General features: G+C 53.9%; 1 protein-coding gene across 6 annotated transcripts in view; it reads right to left on the minus strand.

The window, feature by feature from the left end:
- Positions 1 to 23785, minus strand: part of COL16A1 (collagen type XVI alpha 1 chain) — a 65987-nt gene that overhangs the window by 17335 nt on the left and 24867 nt on the right. For 3 of the 6 annotated variants that reach the window (XM_047793010.1, XM_047793009.1, XM_047793014.1), the window contains 28 exons: positions 23346 to 23456; positions 22898 to 22933; positions 22640 to 22675; positions 22454 to 22564; positions 22083 to 22127; positions 18506 to 18541; positions 18339 to 18383; positions 17907 to 18038; positions 16533 to 16568; positions 16238 to 16345; positions 15802 to 15924; positions 15642 to 15695; positions 15395 to 15436; positions 15020 to 15055; positions 14881 to 14934; positions 14638 to 14706; positions 12237 to 12290; positions 12121 to 12147; positions 11335 to 11394; positions 11110 to 11157; positions 10932 to 10985; positions 6748 to 6801; positions 6501 to 6533; positions 3773 to 3886; positions 3646 to 3687; positions 3478 to 3564; positions 2643 to 2687; positions 1737 to 1781 (listed from right to left, as the gene is read on the minus strand). In XM_047793010.1, the coding sequence (XP_047648966.1) occupies positions 1737 to 1781; positions 2643 to 2687; positions 3478 to 3564; positions 3646 to 3687; positions 3773 to 3886; positions 6501 to 6533; positions 6748 to 6801; positions 10932 to 10985; positions 11110 to 11157; positions 11335 to 11394; positions 12121 to 12147; positions 12237 to 12290; positions 14638 to 14706; positions 14881 to 14934; positions 15020 to 15055; positions 15395 to 15436; positions 15642 to 15695; positions 15802 to 15924; positions 16238 to 16345; positions 16533 to 16568; positions 17907 to 18038; positions 18339 to 18383; positions 18506 to 18541; positions 22083 to 22127; positions 22454 to 22564; positions 22640 to 22675; positions 22898 to 22933; positions 23346 to 23456 (1737 nt within the window). The remainder of the gene's footprint in view (positions 1 to 1736; positions 1782 to 2642; positions 2688 to 3477; positions 3565 to 3645; positions 3688 to 3772; positions 3887 to 6500; positions 6534 to 6747; positions 6802 to 10931; positions 10986 to 11109; positions 11158 to 11334; positions 11395 to 12120; positions 12148 to 12236; positions 12291 to 14637; positions 14707 to 14880; positions 14935 to 15019; positions 15056 to 15394; positions 15437 to 15641; positions 15696 to 15801; positions 15925 to 16237; positions 16346 to 16532; positions 16569 to 17906; positions 18039 to 18338; positions 18384 to 18505; positions 18542 to 22082; positions 22128 to 22453; positions 22565 to 22639; positions 22676 to 22897; positions 22934 to 23345; positions 23457 to 23785) is intronic. The other 3 variants (XM_047793012.1, XM_047793011.1, XM_047793013.1) reach the window with 3 other exon arrangements.

Consider the following 23785-nt stretch of genomic DNA (forward strand, 5'->3'; position numbering starts at 1 on the left):
GAGAGAAAAATCATGAGAAACTGCCGGGGAGGGCAGTCCCACCCAGCCCCTGACTCCTTCCCCCTGCTCCGCAGCCCTCTGATCCTATTCGAGGCAAAGGTGAGGGGCTGCTAGTGGCCCCCTTAGGGTCCCCAGCAAAGTGACCATAGGGGGTGCTTCCAGAAGGGTAACTATCAGCAGCATAAATTCCCATATAAGGGTGCCCGTCAGGAGCGTCTCCCCCTAAGACAGGTCACCACAGAGATATGCCTGTCCAGGTGGGTGACTCTCAGAAGGTACTTCTCGGGTGACAGTCATTGGTGTGCCCTGCTGTGATCACTGTCTGGGGTGTACCTTTAGGAGGGTGACACATGTTCCCTTTGAGGGGCACCTGTCCGGAAAGGCGTACCTAGAGTGATGCTCCCACCAAAAGTTGTCACCTGACACCCAACACTTACCTGTCCCAGCCCCCACCCAAGCCCCAAATCACCCCTTTGGGATGCAGGGGAGGGCCACGGGAAGGCTCCCTCCAGAGCAGTCCCTGTCACTTTTTAGGTGGAAAAGGATATCTATTTCAGTCAAAGCCAGAGTCCCCAGCCCCTGCACCTCACCCTGGCCTTCAGAGATGCATTGCACTGGTAAGGGGCCATGTCTGCCCCTTCTCCCTTATGCCCTCAAGAGACGGCGCCCAATCCTTTCCACGACACAAGACAGATGGCTAGACGGACAGATGGCCCCTTCACCCAAGCAAGCAGAAACAGACAAGGTCCGGCCAGGATGAGGACGTGGGGACAGATGGAGCTGCGACAAGGAGGGGCCCTGCTCCCCGAGCCTCCATCACCAGGCCTGGGAGGAGAGGAGCCAGGCCCCAGGAACACGAAATCTGACAAACGGGAGGTTAGTTTCCAAGATCCAGGAGGGAGCAACAGTGAGGATGGGGATGATTTAAACATACTTGTGACGCTGACGAAGGCAGAGCAATTAACGACACCTGGCAGAAGGTGGCGGCCAAGACCCTGGGCACAGAGGGGCAGTGCCCCACAACACCCAGAAACCCTACCGCTGGCATCACATGCCCAGCCTCAGAGCAGACTGGGACCGGAGCCAAGGCAGAGGAAAGGAAGAGGAGGAAGTTTCCTCTAGGACGACGGGAAAGGTTGCAAGCATGGCCGCCTTGAAATCCCTGGGGTGCCTCTGGACAGCCCTGCCAAGCAGCAGGGCAGCAAACCCGTGCCAGCCTGCAGTGTGAAGGCCTAAAGCTTTGGCATCTCCACCGGGCTCTGTGCCAGGTGCCTGGCAGGGCCCCAAGAACTACTTTCAGCAAATCTTCAGTCAACACCAAAGGTGGGAGAAGCAGCAGGCAGAAGTGAGAAGGGAGGGATAAAGGGGCCCCTAGAGGCACCAGCTTAAAATAAGAAGGTAAAATAGCTCTGGAGGCTTTGGGGGAAGTGATGTGTGATTATGGGAGAGAACAAAAGGGAAACGGAAGAGGGGAGAAGAGAGTAGACAGAGAGAGAGAGAGAGAGAGAGGAAGCAGGAGAAGAGGGAGGGGGGAAGATGGAGAGAAGTCAGAGCCTGGGAGGCTGTCTGAGTTGCTGGGACCTCAGGGAACCTGTGTCGTTAGCTACCCAGCCTGCAGGGGGACAACGACAAACACAGAGGAGGGAGGCCAGGGCACGACAGGAAGGGATACAAGCAAAAGCCACAGAGACCTGGCTGGTGGGGGGAGGGGAGGTCGAGCAGCGCTAGGTTCTTACAGGCAATCCGGGGGAGCCAACAGCACCAGGAAAACCTGGGGGGCCCTGGTGGGAGAAACAGGCAGGTCACATCTCACAAGCACAGTACCCCTGGGTCACCATCTGGACCTGAGGGCGTCATGGGAATATGTTCAAGGCAGCTGGAAAAGAGATGCAGCGCCGAGTCTTGGCCCAGAAGACATCTCCTCGCCTCGGCTCCAGGAAGCCCGGCTCCACCGTCAGCAGAGATGCAAAACAGCCCCTGGTGGCGGCGTCAGACCGCCCTGCCTAGGTCCTCCCTAAGTGAATTCCCTTGCCAGTGTCATGCCTGTCACCTGACTTCCACAGGCCCCCAGGTGGAGGGCGCCCTTGTTCTAAGATGACTCTCACCAGCCTTTTTTCTTTTTTCTTTTTTTTTTTCCCTCCAGAGAAAGCACTGTCAGTTCTTCCAGGCTTTTCCAGTCACTTCTATGTTTCTGCCACATCAACACCATGGAGGACTCCAGGGCAGACGTCCCTTGTCTGGCCTCTGGAGGCTTGTCCTAGAGAGGGCCCTACAGAGCGATGGAGGGCAGCTCCATCCCGGCCCCTGGCCCCTGTCTGAAGGTGGCCACTCACTTTCCAGGCTTGCCCTGACCATGAGCCATTGTGCAAAACACAGCAGGGATGGGGCTGGGAAAACAAGGATGCGCCCGAGGGCCACCTCGAAGCAGGACCACAGGCAGAGCGGGAGGAGCAGGCCGGTTCCGGCATCGGGGGGTGGGAGACCCCAGTCCCCAGAGATGCTCTGACGAGGGAAAGGAGAGGCTGCGGACGGAGGTTCCCTCTGTCCTGCAGCTTCCCGGAGACAAGGCAGCAGAATGGTGCCTGGGCTTTCCAACCCCTTCAAAAGCCTCTCAAGCAGGCCAGGAAACCACAGATACTTACAATAGGGCCTGGAGGACCTGGGGAGCCCCTCATGCCAGGCGGACCCTGCAAAGGAAGCCAAGGGAAAAGGATAAAAAGGCTCAGGCCCCTCCAACCCCCCAGGGGAGCTCCACGGTGCTCCTCTTAGGCCACCACAGCCGGAGTCAACAGGCAGCTGCTGCCAGAGCAGGATGTTAAAGCTGATGTTAAACCTTTCTTTTGGTTCATTCGAAATCATCCAACAAACATTTATTGAGCAGCTATTATGTCCTGGGCACTGATCCAGGCGCTGAGGACACAGCAATAAACAGAACGTTAATATCCATGCCTCGTGGCGCTTACCCTCTAGGGAGAGGTGGACAGTACCGAATAGAACGGGGTGGGCACATAGGCGGTGCTCAGAAGACACCTGCAGCATGTCCCCAAAGGAAGGGAAGACACACTAAGTCAGAGGGTGATGGGGGGAGGCAGGGAGGGAGTCTGGGGTTTGAGGGGTGGTGCGGGGGCTTCCATTTTAGAGCGAGTGGTCAGGGAATAGCTCACTGAGAAGGTGACATTTGAGCAAAGCATTGAAGGGGTGAAGGAGCGGGCCCTGGAGAACAGCTCCAGCCAGGCAGTGGGGAGGCAGAGTGGCCAGGGGACCAGAGCTGCGAGGAAGCCTGGGAACCAGGAGAGCAGGTAAGGACAGAGCAGTGAGGGGCGGCCGGTGACCTAAGGCCTCGAAGGCCCCCATAGGACTCCCAGTGAGGGAGCCACCAGAGGGCCCAGGAAGACCTTCGGAAGGAATGAAACTGCCCTCAGGAACGGAGGGTCGTGCCTGTGGAGACTCCAGCCCAGGCGAGGGCCCTGCTCTTACCTCTTCGCCTCTCTGGCCGGGCAGTCCCGGAGGACCGGGCAGGCCGGGGCTCCCTGCACAGCCTGGATCGCCCTCGCCGTTGTCCCCCTGGAGCGGGATGGATGGTGAGTGTGAGCAGCCCCGTGAGGCTGCGGGCGGGAGGTGATGAGGAGATGGAGGCCCACTCACCCGGGCCTCCTCGGCTCTCGGGTGCTCCCGCTCCATGAAGCACTGCGGAGGACAGCCAGAGGCCCTGTCAGCGGGGACGGCCAGGGGCTCTCCCTGCACCAGGGCCCCCCCATGCCCAGCCTCCTACCCGGGCGCAACTGTCAAGGCCTGGCACTCCGGGGATGCCCTGGGCTCCCTTCTCTCCATTTTCCAGGAGGGCCGCCGGGTGGGCCGTCTGCCCTAAACAGTCTCCACAGATGCTCTGATGAGAAAAAGGGGAGGGAAGTGGGGCCTGGATTGGAGAAGGCCAGGATGGGCCGTAGCTGGGCCCACGGCTCTGAACTCAGCCAGGGGGACCCTGCTGGCTGTCCCCCACCCACTCTCTTCCTCCCCGGGCATGTCCCTGAGGCAGCTTTGCTGCATCCTCAGGGGACCCGATCCCAACGCTGGCTTTGAGTTTCCTCCAGGAAGAAGCTCCAGTAGGGCCAAGCCAAAGCCACTTTCCAGACAGGCGTGTGGGAGGAGGCGGAGGGGCCCGCGGAGGGACCATCTGTCCCGGCTGTTCCTGAAACCTGCACCCACTGTGAGGACATGCCATGAGGATTTAGACTGAAAACGCCAGCTCCAATCACCAGCTTCTCTGCCCAGGGGAGCCAAAAAAACAGCTGCAGGAGAAGCCAGGCCCCTTCGCAGACGGCCTCTGGGATGGCGCCTGCCCTCCACTCCCCAGCAAATCCTGGCTGTCAGAGGCTCCCCAGTGGGCAGGGCCTGGCTGGAAGTCTTCCTGATAAGAAAGCCTTTTACCTGGAGGCGTTAACCTCTTTGGGTCACAGGCCTCTCTGAGAGTTTATTGAAAGCTGTGGGTTCTCTTCCCCCTAAAATGAAACCTACTAGTGAAAACTAGACTGCAGGGAATTCCTGTTGCGGCTCAGTGGTAAAGAATCTGACTAGTACCCATGAGGACACAGTTTCAATATCTGGCGTCACTCAGTGGGTTAAGGATCCGGTGTGGCCGTGAACTATGGTGTAGGTCGCAGATGTAGCTCAGATCTGTCATTGCTGTGGCTGTGGCATAGGCCGGCAGCTACAGCTCCGATTGACCCCCTAGCCTGGGAACTTCCATACGCTGTGGGTGCAGCCCTTTAAAAAAAAAAAAAAAAAAAGCCAAAAACAAAAACAAACTAGACTGCAGTTTCAGAGGATTCAGAAGCTAGCATCTATCCACAGCCTGGTGGGGTGTCCATGGGCCCCCAGACAGGAGCCGCTGCTCCACCTCCACTGTTTGCTGCAAAATTCAGTGATAATGGTTGTCATTTACTCAGTGCCCATGATGCCAGCCATGGCAACAGGCCTTTGCACATTATCACATTCAATCCTGACAGTGCAATGAGGCAGGTCATCTTATAAGCATCATGGAAATGAGAAAGCCGAGGTTCAGAGAGACGGCGTGACTTGTCTGAGGTAAGTGGGGCCATGGATTAGGCCTTGGTCTATCTGAGGGCGGAGTGGGCACTCTGTCCACAGGTCCAGGCTTCCTCTGGGCTGTGGGGGCCTGTGGGGGTCAGCACACCCTGGGCACCATCTGACCCCTTCTCCAGACCACACTTGGTTCCTGTTGGGGACCCTCTGTGGAATACCTGATGAAGTAGCCATCAGATGAAATGTCACACAGAGAAATGTTGAATCCCTGCTCTTGGAGTCACACAGTCCCTTGTCCAAGAACAAGAGCTGGGGTTCGTGACCCAACCTCTGACTGCTGCCAGGAGGTTAGCCTGACCTCAGCTGCTGCCAGGAGGTTAGCCTGACCTCAGCTGCTTCTGGAGATGACTGCTGACCAGGACCGGGGCTTTGGAGGCTAAGGCCAAGGCCTCTAAGGATGTAGAGCTGGAGGAGAGAAGGGTCCTGGTCTTGTCTCTAGAGGTGGCTGAGCAAGGAAGGGCTATGTCACCCTAGTCCCAAGCATGGGAGGTCAGACTAGGCCACAGCTCTCAGGCATGGTCTTAAGGCTAGTAACAAGCTCTGGCACAGGTGGACTCACCCACCGGGCCCCAAGTCCCCTTCTTGCACCATTAGACTTGCTTCTCAAATCCCATCTCCTCTCTGGATTCTTCCTGGATTGACCAAAGGGGCAGCCGAAGCCTTTGTCCAAGCCCCCGCCCAGTCTTCTTTTTTTTTTTTTTAATATTTATTTATTTATTTATTATTGAAGAATAGTTGATTTATAATGTTCTGTCAACATCTGCTGTACAGCAAAGCAACTCAGTCATACATATACATACTTTTTTTCTCATATTACCTTCTATCATGTTCTATCACAAGTGATTGGATAGAGTTCCCTTGTTCTTTACAACAGGACCTCATGGCTTATCCATGCAAATGTAATAGTTTGCATCTACTAATCCCAAACTCCGTAATTATTAGAGAAATGCAAATCAAAACTACAACGAGGTACCATCTCACACTGGTCGGAATGGCTATAAGTCCCCACTCAGTCTTATCATAGAACATAACTTTCGAAGCCCCTGCCTGACAACCCTACAAATGCACTTTAACCCTCCCTGCCCTGTCCTGGAGTGATGGGGGTGCAGGCCCTCAGTCGTGGCTGCTGCAGGGCAGGTCTCATGGTTACAAAGGCCCAGAGCACTCGTGGCCATTGGGTGCCTTCGCAGGACTCCTTCAAACACCCATTCAGCAAACATGGACTGGGGGGTCTGCCATAAGCCGGCACCGAGCTCAGCCCTTAGACTGACGTGTGGCACACACACTCCCCACAAACATTCCACCGGCAGCTCTCTGAGTCACACAGCTGGGCGCTTACTACAACCATCCCCTTAGGGAAACCCTGCCAGTTCCTGCTCCCTCCCTCTCTCCCTTACCTTAAGAAGGTGCTGTTCAATGGGCAAGGATCCCTGCAAAAGACAGAACGGAGGGCTCAGATGGGAAGGGAGGCAGAAGGAGCCAGGTGGAGCCTCGGGAACCACGTGGCATCCAGGCTTCTCCCAGCCTCCAAAGCAAGAGAGAAGAGGGACCCCCTTCCCCCACTGCAGCTAAGGGTGCTGGCCCGGCAGGCTCAGCCCTGTGAAGATCAGGGGAGGCGCTGGACAATGAGCCGATGGTACCTACCAGTTCTGCAGTTAGCCCAGGCTGTCCCGGCAAACCGTTGTTTCCAGGCACTCCCTGCAGCCAAGAGGAGACTTGGGTAAGTGGATGCTTTCTTGAGCTCGAGGGTCACCCTGGTTTGTGCTCGCCATCCCCACAGCCTCTGCCCCTCATCCTGCAGAGCTGAGAGCCCTGGCTGGCAGAGGCTGGTGTCTATTCTTAGCTCAAAATTCTCCAAACCAGAGTTCCTGTCATGGCTCAGCAGAAACGAACCTGACTAGTATCCATGAGAATGCGGGTTCAATCCCTGGCCTCACTCAATGGGTTAAGGATCCATCATTGCTGCGAGCTGTGGTGTAGGTCGCAGACACAGCTCGGATCTTCATTGCTGTGTCCGTGGCGTAGGCCGGCAGCTACAGCTCCGATTGGACCCTTAGCTTGGGAACATCCATATGTCCCAGGTTTGGCATTAAAAATACCAAAAAAAAAAAAAGTCTCCAAACCATTTGTAGGGGAGCTAAGGAGGCCTGGGGGTGGGACCCTCAAAACCAGTGCAACTGAGTTCTTCCTCTACATGGTAAGGCGGAGGGTCTTTTATATAGTAAATAATTATGGTTTCTTTCTGTGCTCAGTACTTTTCCTATATTTTCTCACTACATTCTCATATATTTTCTCATGGAATCACCACAGTTGTCTTGGCGAGGTAGATGTTATCTCCATCTAAAAACAAGAGGAAGAACTCAGAGAAGTAAGTAATTTGCAAAAGGTCACAGGATAAGCAAGGACCACTGGCTTCAACCCCTCCTTTAACCACTATTTCAACATCATGCTCACACAGAGTGCAGGCTTGGGGGTCACACCCACGCAAGCGCAAGTCCTAACTGACTAACTGTGTAACTTTTGGTAGGTTACCTGGGAAGAAAAAAAAAATCTCTGTGCCTCGGCTTTCTTTTCAGTAAAGCAGGGATGGTTTACGGTGAGGCTTAAAGGAGATCATGGCTATAAGGAGCTTAGTACAGAGCCTGGCACGAAGGGATGCTCACACGAAACGTTTTGCCACCCAGATGCTGTTCGCCTTACAGACTCACAATGCACATTTGCATATTAAATAGTCCGTGGAGGCAGGGAGTTTGTTCAGTTTTAAATCCCTAGTCCCGGACCTGGAGGAGGTTGCATTAAATACTCGCCGAGTGAACGCACGGCTGCTCCCCCTGCTCCCCTGACACAGGATTTCCCTGGCTCGCTCTGAGAGCTGGCCTCCCTTCAAGTCCCAGCTCCCAGCAATAGAACATGTCACCTTCCCCGGCAGCCCACCCGATTTCAGGCCAGGTTCCACCAGGCCTGGGTCAGATCTGGGGTCTCCCCCGACCCCCACTCTGGCCCCTCCTGTACCCGATGTGATGTCATCCAGCCCTGCATGAGTTAAGAAGGTAAAGTGCTCAGAACAGCGCCCGGCACAGGGAAAACACCTTGACCGTGTCAATTACTATCAGGTCCCTAAATTGTTCACCCTCTGCTCCACTAGCTCAAGCCAGACACTTGGTAATGTCCTTTTCCTATCCCCCCCAGTCCCCAGAACTATTTTTCCCACTTGTTCTACTGTAGAAGCTACCAACGCACTGTCTACCAGCTATAGGGCCTCATGATTCTTAACCTCAGTGTCCCAGCTGGTCTTCTGAGGAAGGGATGTGGATTACAGGAGGTGACAGGATTGGGGCTTTGGATGCTGCGTATCTCTGGGCCTCTTCCTGCACCTTTGAAGAGAGGAGCTGCTGGACCCTCCCTTCCTCGAAAGGGCTGCAGGAGATGACCAGGCTCCAGGACCTGCACACCGCCTGGCACTGGGCAGGTGCTCTCGAGCAGCAGCCTTGGCTTGGTCTCCGGCACTGGCACCGGACGAGGACTCTGATGCCTGGGACCAGACTCGCCGGCAGGCCCTCTTTTCTGTCTCATTCCCCAGCATGTCTTGGCAGGGCCCACAGGACATCAGCGTGTGCTTGTTAGTGGGTCACTTTGAAATGGCTCTCACGCTTCCCCAAGCAAACTGCAAGCCACCTACAGACTGATTCCCATTTCCTGGCAGTGCAGCAGGAAGCCTGTACACTTGGTAAAGGTGTGGCTGGCCTGTGGGGGACCCAGAGTTGGCTCTGATTCTGAGCTTTCAATGAAACAGAGACCTGGGATTCCCGACAGAGGCTCCCATCAGTAAAGGGGGCCCACCAGAGCAGATTCCCAGCCCAGGGTGGAAGGGGTGTATATAAAATCATCAGGGCAGGAATTCTTGTTGTGGCACAGCAGAAATGAATCTGACTAGTAACCGTGAGGTTGCGGGTTCGATCCCTGGCCTCGTATAGTGGGTTAAAGATCTGGCGTTTCTGTGAGCTGTGGTGTAGGTCACAGACATGGCTTGGATCTGGTGTTGCTGTGGCTGTGGTATAGGCCAGTGGCTATAGCTCTGGTTCAGTCCCTAGCCTGGGAACCTCCATATGCCATGAGTGAGGCCCTATAAAGCAAAAGTAAAAATAAAAAATAAATAAAATCACCAGGGTGGTGGGGGGTATGCTGGAGGTGGTGGTGTAGTTCGTAAAACGCTTCCATGAGATTCTGCTCTGCTTCTTCAGGGGAGAATCGCTCTTTGAGGAGCGGGGAACCAGACATGCAGAAGCCACTGTCTGGGCCTCCCAGGGCCCCTGGGAAGTGTGGCCTGGCCTGCAAACCTTGGGGAGCCGCCCTGCAGGGCAGCGGAGGGCAGAAGGAAGTGCTCCGCTCGGGGAAGCCCCAGTCCAGCGCTGCCAATTCCTAGCCGATGATCTCAGATAAGACACTGCCTCCCAGAGCCTCAGTGAGGCCTGCTGTGACTTAGGGATAAACGGCCTTCCTCTTGGAGTTAACGTAAGGCTCAAATGAATGAGAGAGGATGGATGTAGAATCATGACAGTAGTTGTGATGATGGCTAATGCCTTCTGAGCATTTACTATATGCCAGGCAGGGTTCTATACATTAGCATGTGTTAACCTTTTTTTTTTTTTTTTTTAATGGCCCCACCTGTGGCACATGGAAGCTCTCAGGCCAGGGACTGAATCTGAGGGGCAGCTTCGGCAACACCAGGTCCTTTAACCCACTGCACCAGGCTGGGAATCGAACCCATACCTCTACTGTGACCTGAGCTGCTGCAGTCAGATTGTTAACCCACCGCGCCACAGCAGGAACTCTGCATAAACTTATTTATCACTCACAAAAGCCCCATGAGATAGGTTCTGTTATTATCTCCACTTACAGATGAAGGAACTGAGACACAGAGAGGGTAAGCAACTTACCCAGTATCACAGAGCTCACACATAGCAGAGCTGGGATTCAAAGTCAGGCTGCCCAGCTCTAGAACTCACACTCTAAACACCATGCCACACAGATGTCAATTCCTGCTGCTCTCCCCTCACTCTCTGGCCTCCTTCCTAGTCCCCAAACACGGCAGGCACATTCCTGCCCCTGGGGCCTTTGCACATGCTGCTTTGTCTACCAGGAATACTCTCCCTCACAGGCTCCCTCCTCATTTCCCTCAAGTTTTTTTCCTTTTCTTTTTTTCCTTTAAATCTTGACTCAAATGTCTCCTTCTTTTCAATACTTGTCTCAAACATGGTCCCTGGGCTATTCCCATTTTTTATCCTCACTTCCTACTTTAACTTTCTCATCAGCATGTAGCACTTTCTAGCATACTATATTTTATGTATTTCTCTTGCTTATCATCTGTGTCACCTGCTAGAAAGCAAGCTTCTAGGGGGCAGAGATCTTTCTGTCTACTGCTGTTTCGCCAGCACCTAAAACAGTGCCTGGAAAACAGCAGGTGTGCAAAAAAAGTACTTGTTGCATGAATGGATGGTGAATGCAGCTTCAAAATGCAGCTCAAGACGGTGAACTCTGTAGCAGTGTCCCAGATTGTTAGCTGACTCAGAGTCTAGGTTCCTGACAGCTGACGAAGGTCTGAGCTTGGCCCGGGTGTCAGTGCTGAGCCTGGGCTGCATGCAACGGGCATTCCTCCAAAAGAGGCTGGGAGTACACACCAGTGGGCCCACTCTGGGAAGCAGCAGCGCAAACACTGAGAAATGACAAGTACATGGTCGGGGCGGGGGAGCGGCACACCTGAGGTCCAGCATAGAGCATGCGCCCTGCCTCCCTGCCCCCAAGCCCCTCCTCCTCTTCTCTCCCCTTACCTGCAGCCCAGGCATTCCAGGGGGTCCTGGTGGTCCAGGAACACCCGGGGGACCCTGAGGAAAAGACGGAATCATCAGACCCAGAAGAAAGCTCTGCCCCATCACTGGGGGCAGTGGTGTCAGGATGGGCAAGCCTTGGGGCGCTGGCAGAGAGACAGAGGAGACAAGCGACACACACCTGCGGGCCCGGCTGCCAGGAGCTGCCCATCCAAAGTCCCGGAGCACCCTGGGTGGGAGTGGGGGTCGCAAAAGAAGGGGAGAGGTTATAGGCAACGTCCACACCAAGCGCAGGGCTGCATGAGGAGGCAGCTGGCCGGGGGGCAGGGGCCCGTGCATCTTGGGCACGAGGCAGGAAGCCAGGCCTCTCCCCCTGACTGGGGGGAAGACTCTCGGCATCACTTACCGGCATGCCAGAGAAGATGGGGTCCCCTCGGGAGGGGCAGGAACACTCCCCTGGCTCGCCCTGAAAAGACAAGAGCCTTAGTTAAGAGGGGCATGGGGCGAGGATGGAGGACCCTCTGAAAACTGGCAGCTGGGAGGCAAAGCAGGCTCTAGAGATATAAAGGTAGGGTTTGAGTCCAACGCCCCTGGACAATCTGCTCAGCCTCTCTGAACCTCAGTGTCCCCAACTGTAAAATGGGGATAATGAGACCTAATGTGTAGACTGTCACACGGATGAAATGGATGAATGTATAGAGTTCCTGTTGCACGCCAAACTATGGCTCCTGCCCTTACTACGGTTTGAGCTTCACCGTCCTCTCCCGCTGCACAGGTATTCAGCCCCATTCCCCTTGGCCCAGCCTGACTTCCATGCTCTTCTCTCTTGGTCCCTCCCATCCCTGTCCTCTCAGTGGCCCTTCTGAACTCAGTTCCTTCCCCTGTCCTGTGACCCAGCACCCCTCTGAAAATGCAGCTCCCCCGCCCCTGCCCCACCATGGGGGCCCCGGAGCTCTCTGGGCCTCCTGGGATCCTGGTTGAGTTCTGGGCCAGCAACCAGATGAAGTGGGAGGTGTTTGGGGCCCGTGCAACCTGGAACCAGGGAACTGGTGGGTGTCAAGGAGACCAAGATGTTTCCTCAGTACCACCCTTCAGTCCAGGCCACGACCCAGCGCACAGGGTCCCCTGGGTGGCAGGGTTCTAGAGGCTGCAAATTTCCCCAGAGTATTGGTCACAGGTCCCTGGGACTCACCTTCTCTCCCTGTGATCCCTTTTCCCCCTGCAGGGAAGAGACACAGAGAGATGAGCAGATGGCGGTGAGGAGCAGGGCCCGCTGCGGCTTCCAGTGCCCTGAGCCGTGGTACTCACCGGCATCCCTCTGGCTCCTGGAAGCCCAGTCTCTCCTTGTTGCCCACGAGGGCCCTGAAGCGAGAGAGCCCAGGGTCAGGGGCGAGGCTGGAGGGCAGCCAGCCATCTGGCCCACCAGAAAGGCAGGGAGATAGGATAAACAGAAGCAGTGCCAGTCTCCCCTAGAACCCACATCCTGGTGCCCATGTTCCGGAGGGAGAGACTGAGGCCCCAGAGACAAGGAAAGGAGGAAGGAGGAAGAAGGCTGGCATTTCTGGAGCCCCTTCCGGGTGCCAGACCCTGGGTCGAGCGCCTGTCAGAGAGCGCTGGATGGGATTCCCCCACCCAGCCCTGCAGGATGCTATTGCTCCATTTCACGGGTAAGGGAACTGAGGCTTAAAAAGATTTTGTAAGAGACCCAACAGCATGACTGCAGCCAGGTCTGTGCGGCCTAAAGTCCCTACTCTGGCCTCTCTCCCTTTAGTGCTCGACACACACTCTCTCCACTGGAAAAGTTCTCATGGTTGACTTAAGGAGGAGGTAGGAATTTCAGCTCTGATTTGTCAACAAGGAATTGAAGACTCTGAGAGGCTGTCACTTGCCTAAGGTGACACGACTAGTGAGTGTGGGCCCGGGACTGGAAAGCCTCCCAGATGGGATTCAGCCTGAGAGAAGCCAGTCTGGAGAGGTCAGGGGGCCCCACAGGGCCTTCAGCAGGGCACTCTCTTGTGGGACATGCCACCTTTGCCCACGGCCATCGAAGCTCCCCGAGGACCAGGGCCACCATCATCTCTACCTCTGCCTGGAACAGGGGCTCCCTGGGCCAGGCAGGGACCATGACCACCCAGCTCTACTAAGCGACCCCACTGATGGTAGGGACCTGGGCAAGGCCGTGGCCCCTCTGGGCTTCTGTGCACCCTCAGGTGGAATCCATTAGGAGTCCCCAAACTGGGCCTGGAATTTCTCTAGGGATCCATAACGATAGGAAAAATATGGCTCAATATGCTATTTTCAACATTACCAAAAGCCTAAGAAAAATTATACATTTGCCCACGACCTGGCACAGCACAGGCTGGCTGAAAGGCAGCATTTCTTTGATTTAGGCTAGAATTATATCATCTTGTAAAATTCTAGTGGGTTCATGTGGAGTCGAAGTTGACTATTATATGAGTCTTTGATGAATAAAAATGAGGAAATGCGTTTATTATTACCTAATCTATGCAATTTGTTCAACAGACACAGCATTCAAAACATGGGCATCATTAGCAGGACGGTAATAAAGAGAAGTCCTAAGGTGACGAGGTTGGAAGTATTGCTGGTCTAGATGGACCTGTGCTAGCCAGGATGGGGGCCAAGAGCCACACTTGCCTTTTTTTTTCCTTGCTTGCTTTTAGGGCCGTACCTACGGCATATGGAAGTTCCCAGGCTAGGGCTCAAACTGGAGCTGTAGCCACTGGCCTACAGCGCAGCCACAGCCAAAGGGATCCGAGCTGTGTCTGCGACCTACACCACAGCTCACAGCAACGCCAGATCCTTAACTCACTGAGTGAAGCCAGGAATCGTACCCACATCCTCATGGATACCAGTCAGAATCATAACCCGCTGAGCCACAAGGGGAACTCCCCACATGTGGCTATTTAAATTTAAAATAGTTCCCACCGTGGCGCAGCAGGTTAAGGATCCCGCACTGTCTTTGCAGAGGCGTGGGTTTGATCCCCGGCCTGGCACAGTGGGTTAAAAAGCATCCGGCATTGCTGCAGCTGCGGCATAGGTTGCAGCTACAGCTCAGTTTTGCTCCTTGGCCCAGGAACTTCCCCGTGCCATGGCTGCAGCCAACAAAGAAATAAATGAATGAATGAAATGAAATGTAAAATTTAGCTCTTCAGACGCACTAGCTACATTTTGAGTGCTCAAAGACCACATGGGCTGGTGGCTAGGTCTCAAGCAGGGAAGGAGAGAACTTTCAGCATCTTCGCAGAGCGTTCTATTGGACGGCACTGGTTTAGATGATCCCAAATGACTCCAGGGTTTGAAGTGGGGGTTGGGGCATGTACACACGGGCTTTGAGTGAGACAGACCCGGGTGCAAGTGCTTCAGTTTCCTCATCTGTGAAATGGGGCTAATGAGAACTGTTCCCTGACAGGGTTGTTGCGAGGATTAAGTGAATATCTGTTCAGAGCTTAGCACAGGGCCTCAGCCTTGGTCCCTGCTCAAAAAATCATGACGTTGGACATTGTCACTGTTCAGGTGCCCCCCTAAAACAGGGTGGTCTTCCTTCCCCAAGGCTGGGCTGGGCTGAGGCCTCCCTCCTCCACCCCTCATGCTGCTAGGACAGGCAGGGTCAGCCCTGTGCCCTCTTCCCAGTGAAAATGCCCTTGGTCCCAGCAGGGTCCCCAGGGTGGAGTGCAGAGAGGGTCCTTACCGGAGGCCCAGAGACACTGGCACCAGGAGGTCCTACAGGCCCAGTGGCTCCTTTCACCCCTGGAGAGCCCTGTGGAAGAGAGGGTGCAAAGGTTGCAGAGGCAGAGTTTGAAGCTGGCTCCAAGCCAGTGGGAGATACCAGGCTTTGAGCAGCCCTCTGACAAGCATCACTCAGTTCCCGCATCCCAGTGCCAGGACATTCCAGAGCATTACAAGTCTAGAGCCCAAGGAGGCAGAGGCTCACCTTGGCACCCTTTTCTCCAGCAGGGCCAGGTGGTCCCTGAGGTCCCGGAGGCCCCTGCAGATGGAAGCGCAGTTAGTTATCTCCAGGCTGGAGGGGCCCTTTTCCCTCCCAGTCTCCTCCAGGCCCGAGACAGACGTACCTGAGTGCCAGGCAAGCCCTGGGCTCCAGGCTCCCCCTGCAAGTCAGAAAAGGCAAACTGGGCCACAGCTGCCTGTGCCAACCTGTCTTACTGGCAGACCTGGTCTGGGGTGGGGTGTCTGCCAGCCCAAACTCAGGAGAGCTCAGCAAGGAGACTCTGAGGGTCAGAGAAGGGCAGGGAGTCAAAACCAAAGTCCCAGACAGAAGCAATGGCAGGCCAACTAATTCCTAATTCTGCTGCCCGACTCCCCAGAGCTATGCCCTGGAGCATCAGGGGGCAGGGAGAACTCTGAGGTTTGGGAGGGGAACGGGGGTGAGCCCCTGGCTAATGGGAGTGTGGGGAAGCAAGCAGGCAAAGGTAAGGCTGGAGACTCACCTGGGACCCTTGGACTCCCACTCCTGGAGGCCCAGGCTCTCCCTGAAGAGGCAGAAGGACAAGCCTGGGCACGAGATTCTCCACTCACCCCTCGCCCCTGCCCCACCCCTCCTCCTTAACCTCTTCCACTCCATCGTCTTCCTGCCCTGAAGCTGATCTCCATTCCCCACACCAGGCCCACTGCCCTCAGGTATCCCCCCACCCACCCCCACATAGCGGCAGCCCAGGCCCCCACACTCTCACATACCTGTATGCCCTTCAGTCCTGGGGGCCCTTGAACTCCAGGTAGACCAGGCTGGCCCTAAAAGACACAGGTGAGCCATGGGTCCCGCAGGAGAAAGGGGGCAGGAGGGAGAGAAGGAGAGCCCAGGCAGGGAAGGGCAAGAGAGAGGGTAGCCAGAACTCACCGGTTTCCCAGGCCGGCCCACACCTTCTGGCCCCTGATCTCCTTTCGGGCCTGGCTTCCCAGGCAGTCCCGCCATGTTGGTCATCGCCCCCTGCAGGCTGGGGCAGGCAGTGCAGCCATCACCCTGGTCAGAGATGACCGCAGGCAAGAGCCGGTGAGCCAGGCCTGGCAGCCCGGCCGGGAGGAGGCACCGGAAAGGGGGTCCTTGTGCCTTTCTGAAAGCTCTGTCTCTCCACTGTCCCCACCCCAGCCTGGGATATCAAAATCGGCCCCTGACACTCCCAGCTCTCCTCCCTGCCTCAGAGAAGAGCTAGGCGCCTCCACCTAGAGATTCTGGCATCCCACATGGCTTGCAGCCTGACTCCAAGTCTCCCCTCATTAGCTCTTAGCCCGATCTTTTTCTGCTCATGCAACACACCGCCCCCTGCCTGACTGACCTTTTCTCCTTTTGGCCCCACAGGGCCCCGGACACCAGGCTCTCCCGACAATCCCGGCTGCCCCGTGGTGCCCGGTATTCCAGGATCTCCAGGATTCCCAGCATCACCCTATAAGGAGTCAGGTTCAAGGAGGGCGGAGGTGACCCAGATGGGGGTAGGGTGCCCTCCTGGACCTGTAGGCACTCAGAGTCTTTCCTGGGACTGGGGGGTAGGCAGGGAGCAGAGAGTGGGCACAGGGCAATCAGGATTGGGAGGTGGGGAGGGCATCTGAGAGGCACCCTCTGAGTTCTCTTACCTTCTGCCCCTTCAATCCACGCTCCCCGGCCTTGCCCTGAGGAGAAAGCATTTCTAGCACCCATTCACTCGTCCTAGACGCCCTTATGTATCTGGCACAGTGTTAGACCCGAGGAATATGCAGCATACAAAACAGACCAAATTCTCTGCTCTCATTCTAGTGAGCAATCCGGTATAGATTAAGAGAAGAGGAGTTCCCATCGTGGCGCAGTGGTAAACGAATCCGACTAGGAACCATGAGGTTGAGGGTTCAATCCCTGGCCTTGCTCAGTGGGTTAAGGATCTGGCGTTGCCATGAGCTATGGTGTGGGTCGCAGATGCAGCTGGGATCCTGTGTTGCTGTGGCTCTGGCGTAGGCCGGTGGCTACAGCTCCGATTCGACCCCTAGCCTGGGAACCTCCATATGCCGCGGGAGCAGCTCTGGAAAAGGCAAAAAAGACAAAAAAAAAAAGAGAGAGAGAGAGAGAGAGAGAGAGAGAGAGAGAGAGAGAGAGAGAGAGAGAGAGAGAGAGAGAGAGAGAGAGAGAGAGAGAGAGAAGAGTCAGCGCTCCTGCTGTGGCGCAGTGGAAATGAATCTGACTAGGAACCATGAGGTTGTGGGTTCGATCCCTGGACTCACCCAGTGGGTTGGGGATCTGGCGTTGCCGTGAGCTGTGGTATATAGACTGGCAGCTGTGACTCCGATTGGACCCCTAGCTTGGGAACTTCCATGGGCCGCAGGTGGGCCCTGAAAAGCAAAAAAAAAAAAAAAAAAGAGAGAGAGAGAGAGAAGAGTCTTGAGCCAGACTCCCTGGCCTGGATGATTCTGGGCAAGTCATTTAAACTGTCTGTGCCTCAGTTTCTTTATCTGTCAAATGGGGATGATAAAAAGAGCATCAGCTTCTACCCTGTAGGGTTCTTGTGAGCTTAGACACGCTGATGTGTGGGAAGCAGTGCACAGCCCATAACATACACTCTGTCAGCATTCACTGCTATTAGTGAAGCAGTAACAATAATAATTGCCACCGTGGTAATTATCTTTTCTTGAATGCTTATTGTGTGCTGTTAAGTGCTTCACACACATTGTTCCCAGGCTTTACAACAATCCCATGTGTAGGAAATGAGGCACAGAGGGGAAAAGTAACTTGCTCAAGTCAAAGAGCTAGTAAAAGGCAGAGCTGGACTTTGAACCCAGACCTGTCTAGCCCCAGGGTGGTGTTCTTTCTGCACACCTGACCATGCTGTGCCCCAGCTCCCTCTGGGGACAGAGGCACCAACCCCTCTTCACGCTCCCATCTGCTCCCCACTGCGAAGGGAGCCTAGTGATCCAGGCGGCCCCCGCCCCCCTCTCCACATATCCTGCCAGCATCCCACCCCCACGGGCCCCAGAACTCACGTGTTTTCCTGGCAGGCCAAAGCCTGGAGGACCAGGCTCTCCCTTCTTTCCAGGAGGCCCAGGCAAGGCCACCACGTGGCTGTCCTCCTCCTGATGCTGGAACAGGGCTGGGCACGGCTCACAAGGCTCTCCCTGACAAGCAAGGACACAGGGTTGGGGGACCCTAGGCCAGGCTTGGAATCGGGGGCTGGGCAATGAAGCCAGGCCTGACACAGCACCTGTGCCGGGCCAAGGATATCTCAGGAGAGATTGACGGAAAATAGGTAAAAAGCAAAGATGGAGGCCAAGGCCCCAGGAGTCCTGAGCATCATGCGGAGGAATCAGATGTTACCCTCAAGCAGTGGGGAGCCTCGGAGGGTGTGAAGTAGAGCAAGACAGGCGTGAGTTCAGGATTCCGCCCTGGCTGCGGCGTGGGCAATGTCTCAGACTCACCTTCTCCCCTTTGATGCCTGTGGGTCCCGCCGGCCCTGGAGGCCCCTGTGTGATAAGAAGGCACGTGTGATGCCTGGCATCAGCTTTCGCTGCGCTGGAGCCTACGGTTGCCCCATCTTCCACCGTGTCCTCCTCCCCAGAGCGGGTGCCACCCAAAGCTCACTTACCGGACTGCCGACTGGCCCCGCCTCCCCGAAATTACCCTGAGAGCAAAGCAGAGAACACAGGATCAAAGTGGGGAGGCAGACAGATGCTAGGTCACTCCCAAGGCCCAGACTGCAAAAGGAGCTCCTTGGGACCTCCCACGGGCTCCCTCATTTCCCAGCTAGAGAAACCGAGACCCAGACAGGGAAAGGGATTTTCCCAAGGTCCCCAGGGGAGTCTGTGGCCAGCCTGTGTCACAGCCTCATTCAGCAGAACCCCAGCTTCAGCCTCAGCCCTGACCCAGCACACAAAGATCATGGATTCATTAATCCAAGAGATCCTTGCTGGAGCCCTGGATGCACTGTGTACTGGGCAAGGTGCAGTAGGTAGCAATGAGCGGCACAGACAAACACGCCTGTGGAGCTTACACCCTTGTGGGGATGCCAAGAACTTTTGAATAATAGTAACTATGAATAGCAATGAGTGCTGTGAAGGAAATAAATAGGGTGATGAGACAAAGTAGATGGGGAGGCTTTTCTTTTTTTTTTTTTTTTTATCTTTAGGGCTGCACCTGCAGCATATAGAAGTTCCCAGGCTAGGAGTTGAATCAGAGCTACAGCTGCCAGCCTACACCACAGCCACAGCAACGTGGGATCCAACCTGCGTCTGTGACCTACACCACAACTCAAGGAGACACTGGACCCCTGAGTGAGGCCAGGTTCAAACCCACATCCTCCTGGATACGAGTCAGGTTCGTCACTGCTGAGCCACAACGGGAACTCTAAGGGAGGAGGCTGTTTTAGATAGGATGGTCAGAGAAGGGTTAACCACAATTATTATCAGAAAGACAAGACTAAGGCCGGCCAAGGAAAGAACAGGGGGAGGTAGACAGGAAAGATGTCCTAGACAGTGGGAGCCATAGGTACCAAATCTAAGAGGTGGGGACAATCTTGATTGACATACTGCAGAAAGGAAGGAGGGCAGTGCATAGAAAGCCCAGGAAATAGGAGGAGCAGAACCAGATGGACTTGCAAAGGCAGGCAGGGCCAGGCTAATGCCTAACATTAGGCATTAGCAGGCCTTTTGTACAAAGTCGAGTCATAGAAGGATTTAAGCAGGAAAATAATGTAACCTGAGTTTGATTTTTGGTTTTGTTTTTTTTTTTACACAAAACCACATTAGCCACTGGGGAAAAAAGCTGAAGAGCCACAGTGGCCGCAGGCAGGCCAGCTAGAGGGTTGCCACCACCATCTAGGCCAGAGAAGATGGGACCCAGACTAAGTGGCGGTCATGGCGGTGAGCAAAGCGGGGGGGGAGTTGAGACAGATGCTGTGTCAGGACTGTCAGGTGAAGGAGATGGTATGGAGACAGGAGGAATCAAGGCTGCTGCCAGAATTGGGGATCTGAGGAGGTTTGAGGTGCTGGATATACTGGAAGGGGAAGCAGATGTGGGGCAGGGTCCAAATCTTCATCTGAGAAATGACAGGTGTGGTTTGCCTGGTAGAGCTGCGTCTGAACATACATTCCACAGTGTCTCACACTGGAACACTCGTACACCCACAGAACCCCTCATCTGAGTAACTCTGCGTTACAAGTTCAGTGCTGTCATTTGTCTCTAATGCAACCCACAAACATAACTGTTCACATGGGCACTGAAATTAAGTGACCCAGCCAGGTAGTGAAGATGACAGATTCTGGAGCCAGACTCCCTGGGCTCAAGCCTAGGTCTGCACCTAATAACCCATGTGACTTTGGGCCATTCACTTGGCCTTCTTGGACCTCCATTTCCTCAGCCATAAAATGGGAATAATGCTGCAGACTATACCACAAAGCTACAGTCATCACAACCATATGGTACTGACACAGAGACAGAAACACAGATCAGTGGAACAGGATAGAAAGCACAGAATTAAACCCACGCACCTACGGGCAACTAATCTATGACAAAGGAGGCAAGAATATACAATGGAGAAAAGATAGCCCCTTCAATAAGTGGTGCTGGGAAAATTGGACAGCCACATGTAAGAGAATGAAATTAGAACACTTCCTAACACCATACAAAAAATAAACTCAAAATGGATTAAAGACTTAAATATAAGACCAGATACTATAAAACTCTTGGAGAAACATAGGCCAAACACTCTCTAACATTAACCACAGCAACATCTTCTCAGATCCACCTCCTAGAATAATGACAATAAAAACAAAAATAAACAAATGGTACTTAATTAAACTTAAAAGTTTCTGCACAGCAAAGGAAACCCTAAACAAAATGAAAAGACAACCCACACCATGGGAGAAAATATTTGTAAATGAAGTGACTGACAAGGGATTAATCTCCAAAATTTATAAATACCTTCTGCAGCTCAATACCAACAAAACATACAACCCCATCAAAAAATGGGCAGAAGATCTAAACAGACAATTCTCCGAAGAAGACAGACAGATGGTCGAAAAACACATGAAAAGATGTTCAACATCACTAATTATTAGAGAACTGCAAATCAAAACCACGATGAGGTACCACCTTACACCGGCCAGAATGGCCATCATCAAAAAGTCTACAAACAATAAGTGCTGGAGAGGGTGTGGAGAAAGGGGAACCCTATTACACTGTTGGGAATGTAAACTGGTGCAACCATTGTGGAAAACAGTATGGAGACTCCTCAGAAAACTAAAACTAGAACTACCATGTGATCCAGCAATCCCACTCCTGGGCATCTATCCAGAGAAAACCATGACTCAAAAAGACACATGTACTCCAATGTTCATTGCAGCACTATATACAATAGCCAAGACGTGGAAACAACCTAAATGCCCATTGACAGAGAAGTGGATAAACAAGATGTGCTACATATACACAATGGAATATTACCCAGCCTTTAAAAGGAAAGAAATAACGGCATTTGCAGCAACAGGGATGGACCTAGAAATTATCACGCTAAGTGAAGTCAGTCAGACAATGACACATCAACAACAAATGCTATCACTTACATGTGGAATCTAAAAAAAGAACACAATGAACTTCTTTTCAGAACAAATACTGACTCACAACTTTGAAAAACTTATGACTTCCAAGGAGACAAGTTTGGGGGTGGGGGATGCACTGAGGGTTTGGGATGGAAATGCTATAAAATTTGGTTGTGATGATCATTATACAACTATAAATGTAATAAAATTCACTGAGTAATAAAAAATAATAAAATGAAATGGGAATAATAGAGTACCTACCCTATAAGGTTTTGGGAGGAGGAAACAAGTCAATATAAGTACAAGCCCTTGGAATGCTGCTCGGCACAGAGTAGGTGGTAAAGTGTTATTATCATCATTATTTTATTACAAGGTAATCTTGAATGTACTTAACTGTTTCAGATTATTAGTAAATTAAAAGTACAACACTAAGCAACTCTCTTGGAGAGCATGCGGGCTCTCAGAAATTAATTCTTTGACTCCAGTCTGCAAAACACTGATGAATGTATTTCTCTGTGGAGTTACAGTTTGATCTCTTATCTGTGTTGTCCCCATTCCCTGCCCAGGGGGCCCCTCCTTGCCTCCCTGCCAAGAAGCCCCAGTGTCCATGACATCTAACCCAGGTCTCACCTTCTCTCCTTTCAGACCTGTTGGCCCCGGAGCCCCAACTTTCCCCTGAAAAACAATCATGTCACATCACATCACAGCATCTACCCACCCCCCCAGGACTCCACAGGTCCCAATGTCTACCCAGAAAGAGACAGGCCAGCTTGGAATTACAAATCCTACAACCCTGCAGGTAGCTGCACAATGACCTGTTATATGGCTGGGCATTCAGAGGTTCTAAGAGGGTGTCCTGGGGCAGTGCAGGAGTAGGGGGGAAAGACCAGGCTACACGCCTGGGACACCTAACTCAGGGCCTCCCTCCTGGTCTCTGCCTTGAGACTCTGGGCCTAAGGAACCAGAGAGGCCACCAGTGTGGCCAGGAAGCAATCACTCACCGGAAGGCCAGGCACACCAAGGCCAGGAGGGCCCACATCTCCTTTGGCCCCTGTAGATGGCCCAAGGTGCTGGGCAGCTACAGCTGAGCTGCAGGACGAGCAGGGCTCCCCCTGGGGAAGGAAGAAAAGGAATCAGAGAGGCTCCCGAAAGTCGGAAATGGGCAGCCAGAAGCCAGGGGCCCTCACCTTCTCTCCTTTGAGGCCTTGGATGCCGGGGTCTCCCTGTAGGGGGAAAAGGTTTATGAGCTGAGGCTGGGTATGTGGGGGGGGGCACCCCAAACTTCCCAGCCATATATGAGATCACACATCACAAACCCTTCAAACACCCAGGGTTCCCAGGGGATTCAAGGTCAGCACCCCAGAATCAGGGCTCACCAACCCATGTAACAGATGGAGAAAACAAGGCCAGGCTAAGCTACCTGAGCGGCAATTGTCTATACATACCCGATCACCTTTTTGTCCAACAGCTCCCAGGCCCTCCTGAAAAAAGGGGTCTGTGAAGGAGTGGGGTACAGAGTCCAGGCCAGGACCCTAACCCAGCCCTACCCATCTCTTTCCTGTACCCCCAAGGAACACCCAATCCAGGAGGAAGGCGCAGCCTCACTCACTATGAGGGCTGGCTCCACCCCGGCTTGCCCAAAAGGCATCTTAAACCTTGGCTGGAAAACCCTGATTGGTTGCCATGGAGACCTGGGGTGGCCTTCTAGCCCAGCCCTAAACTCTGTGGTTAAGCCCCCACACCCCTGGAGTGAAGAGCCTAGACTCTCTGCCCACAATGTCTCTATGGCCATGATAAGTTTCCAGCCCCTCTACACAATTCTTCCTCATGATTATGCCCCCCGCCCCCAAGGGTGTTTTGTGGAGCCCCACAACCGTCACCCTGGACACTCACCCTTGCTGGTGCTGGGTCACCTGGTTCTCCCTTGGGCCCTGGCTTTCCAGGGAGCCCCACAAAGTTCTCAAACCCTTTAGGCAGTGTTGGGCACACTTCACAGGGGTCACCCTAGCAGAAAGGAGAGACCATGAGTGGACAAGAGGGGCTGAGACCCTGAGGAAGACAGAGTGCTCTAGACATGGGGTGGGCCAGGGCAAAGTGGTCGGCAGGAACACTGGGGGCGCTTTCTGTTCAACTGACTCATGCATTCAGCTTATGAGTCCAGGACATCGAAAACAACACCTTCACAACAAGCCACGAGAAATCATTGCGGCCCACTTAGAGATGTGGAAACTTGGGCAAAAAGAGAAGTTAAGGAGTTCCCATTGTGGCTCAGTGGTAACAAACCGACCAGTATCCATGAGGACATGGGTTCGATCCCTGGTCTTGCTCAGTGG

Source organism: Phacochoerus africanus, chromosome 8, assembly GCF_016906955.1.
Source record: "Phacochoerus africanus isolate WHEZ1 chromosome 8, ROS_Pafr_v1, whole genome shotgun sequence".
In the NCBI taxonomy this organism is placed as follows: Eukaryota; Metazoa; Chordata; class Mammalia; order Artiodactyla; family Suidae; genus Phacochoerus; species Phacochoerus africanus.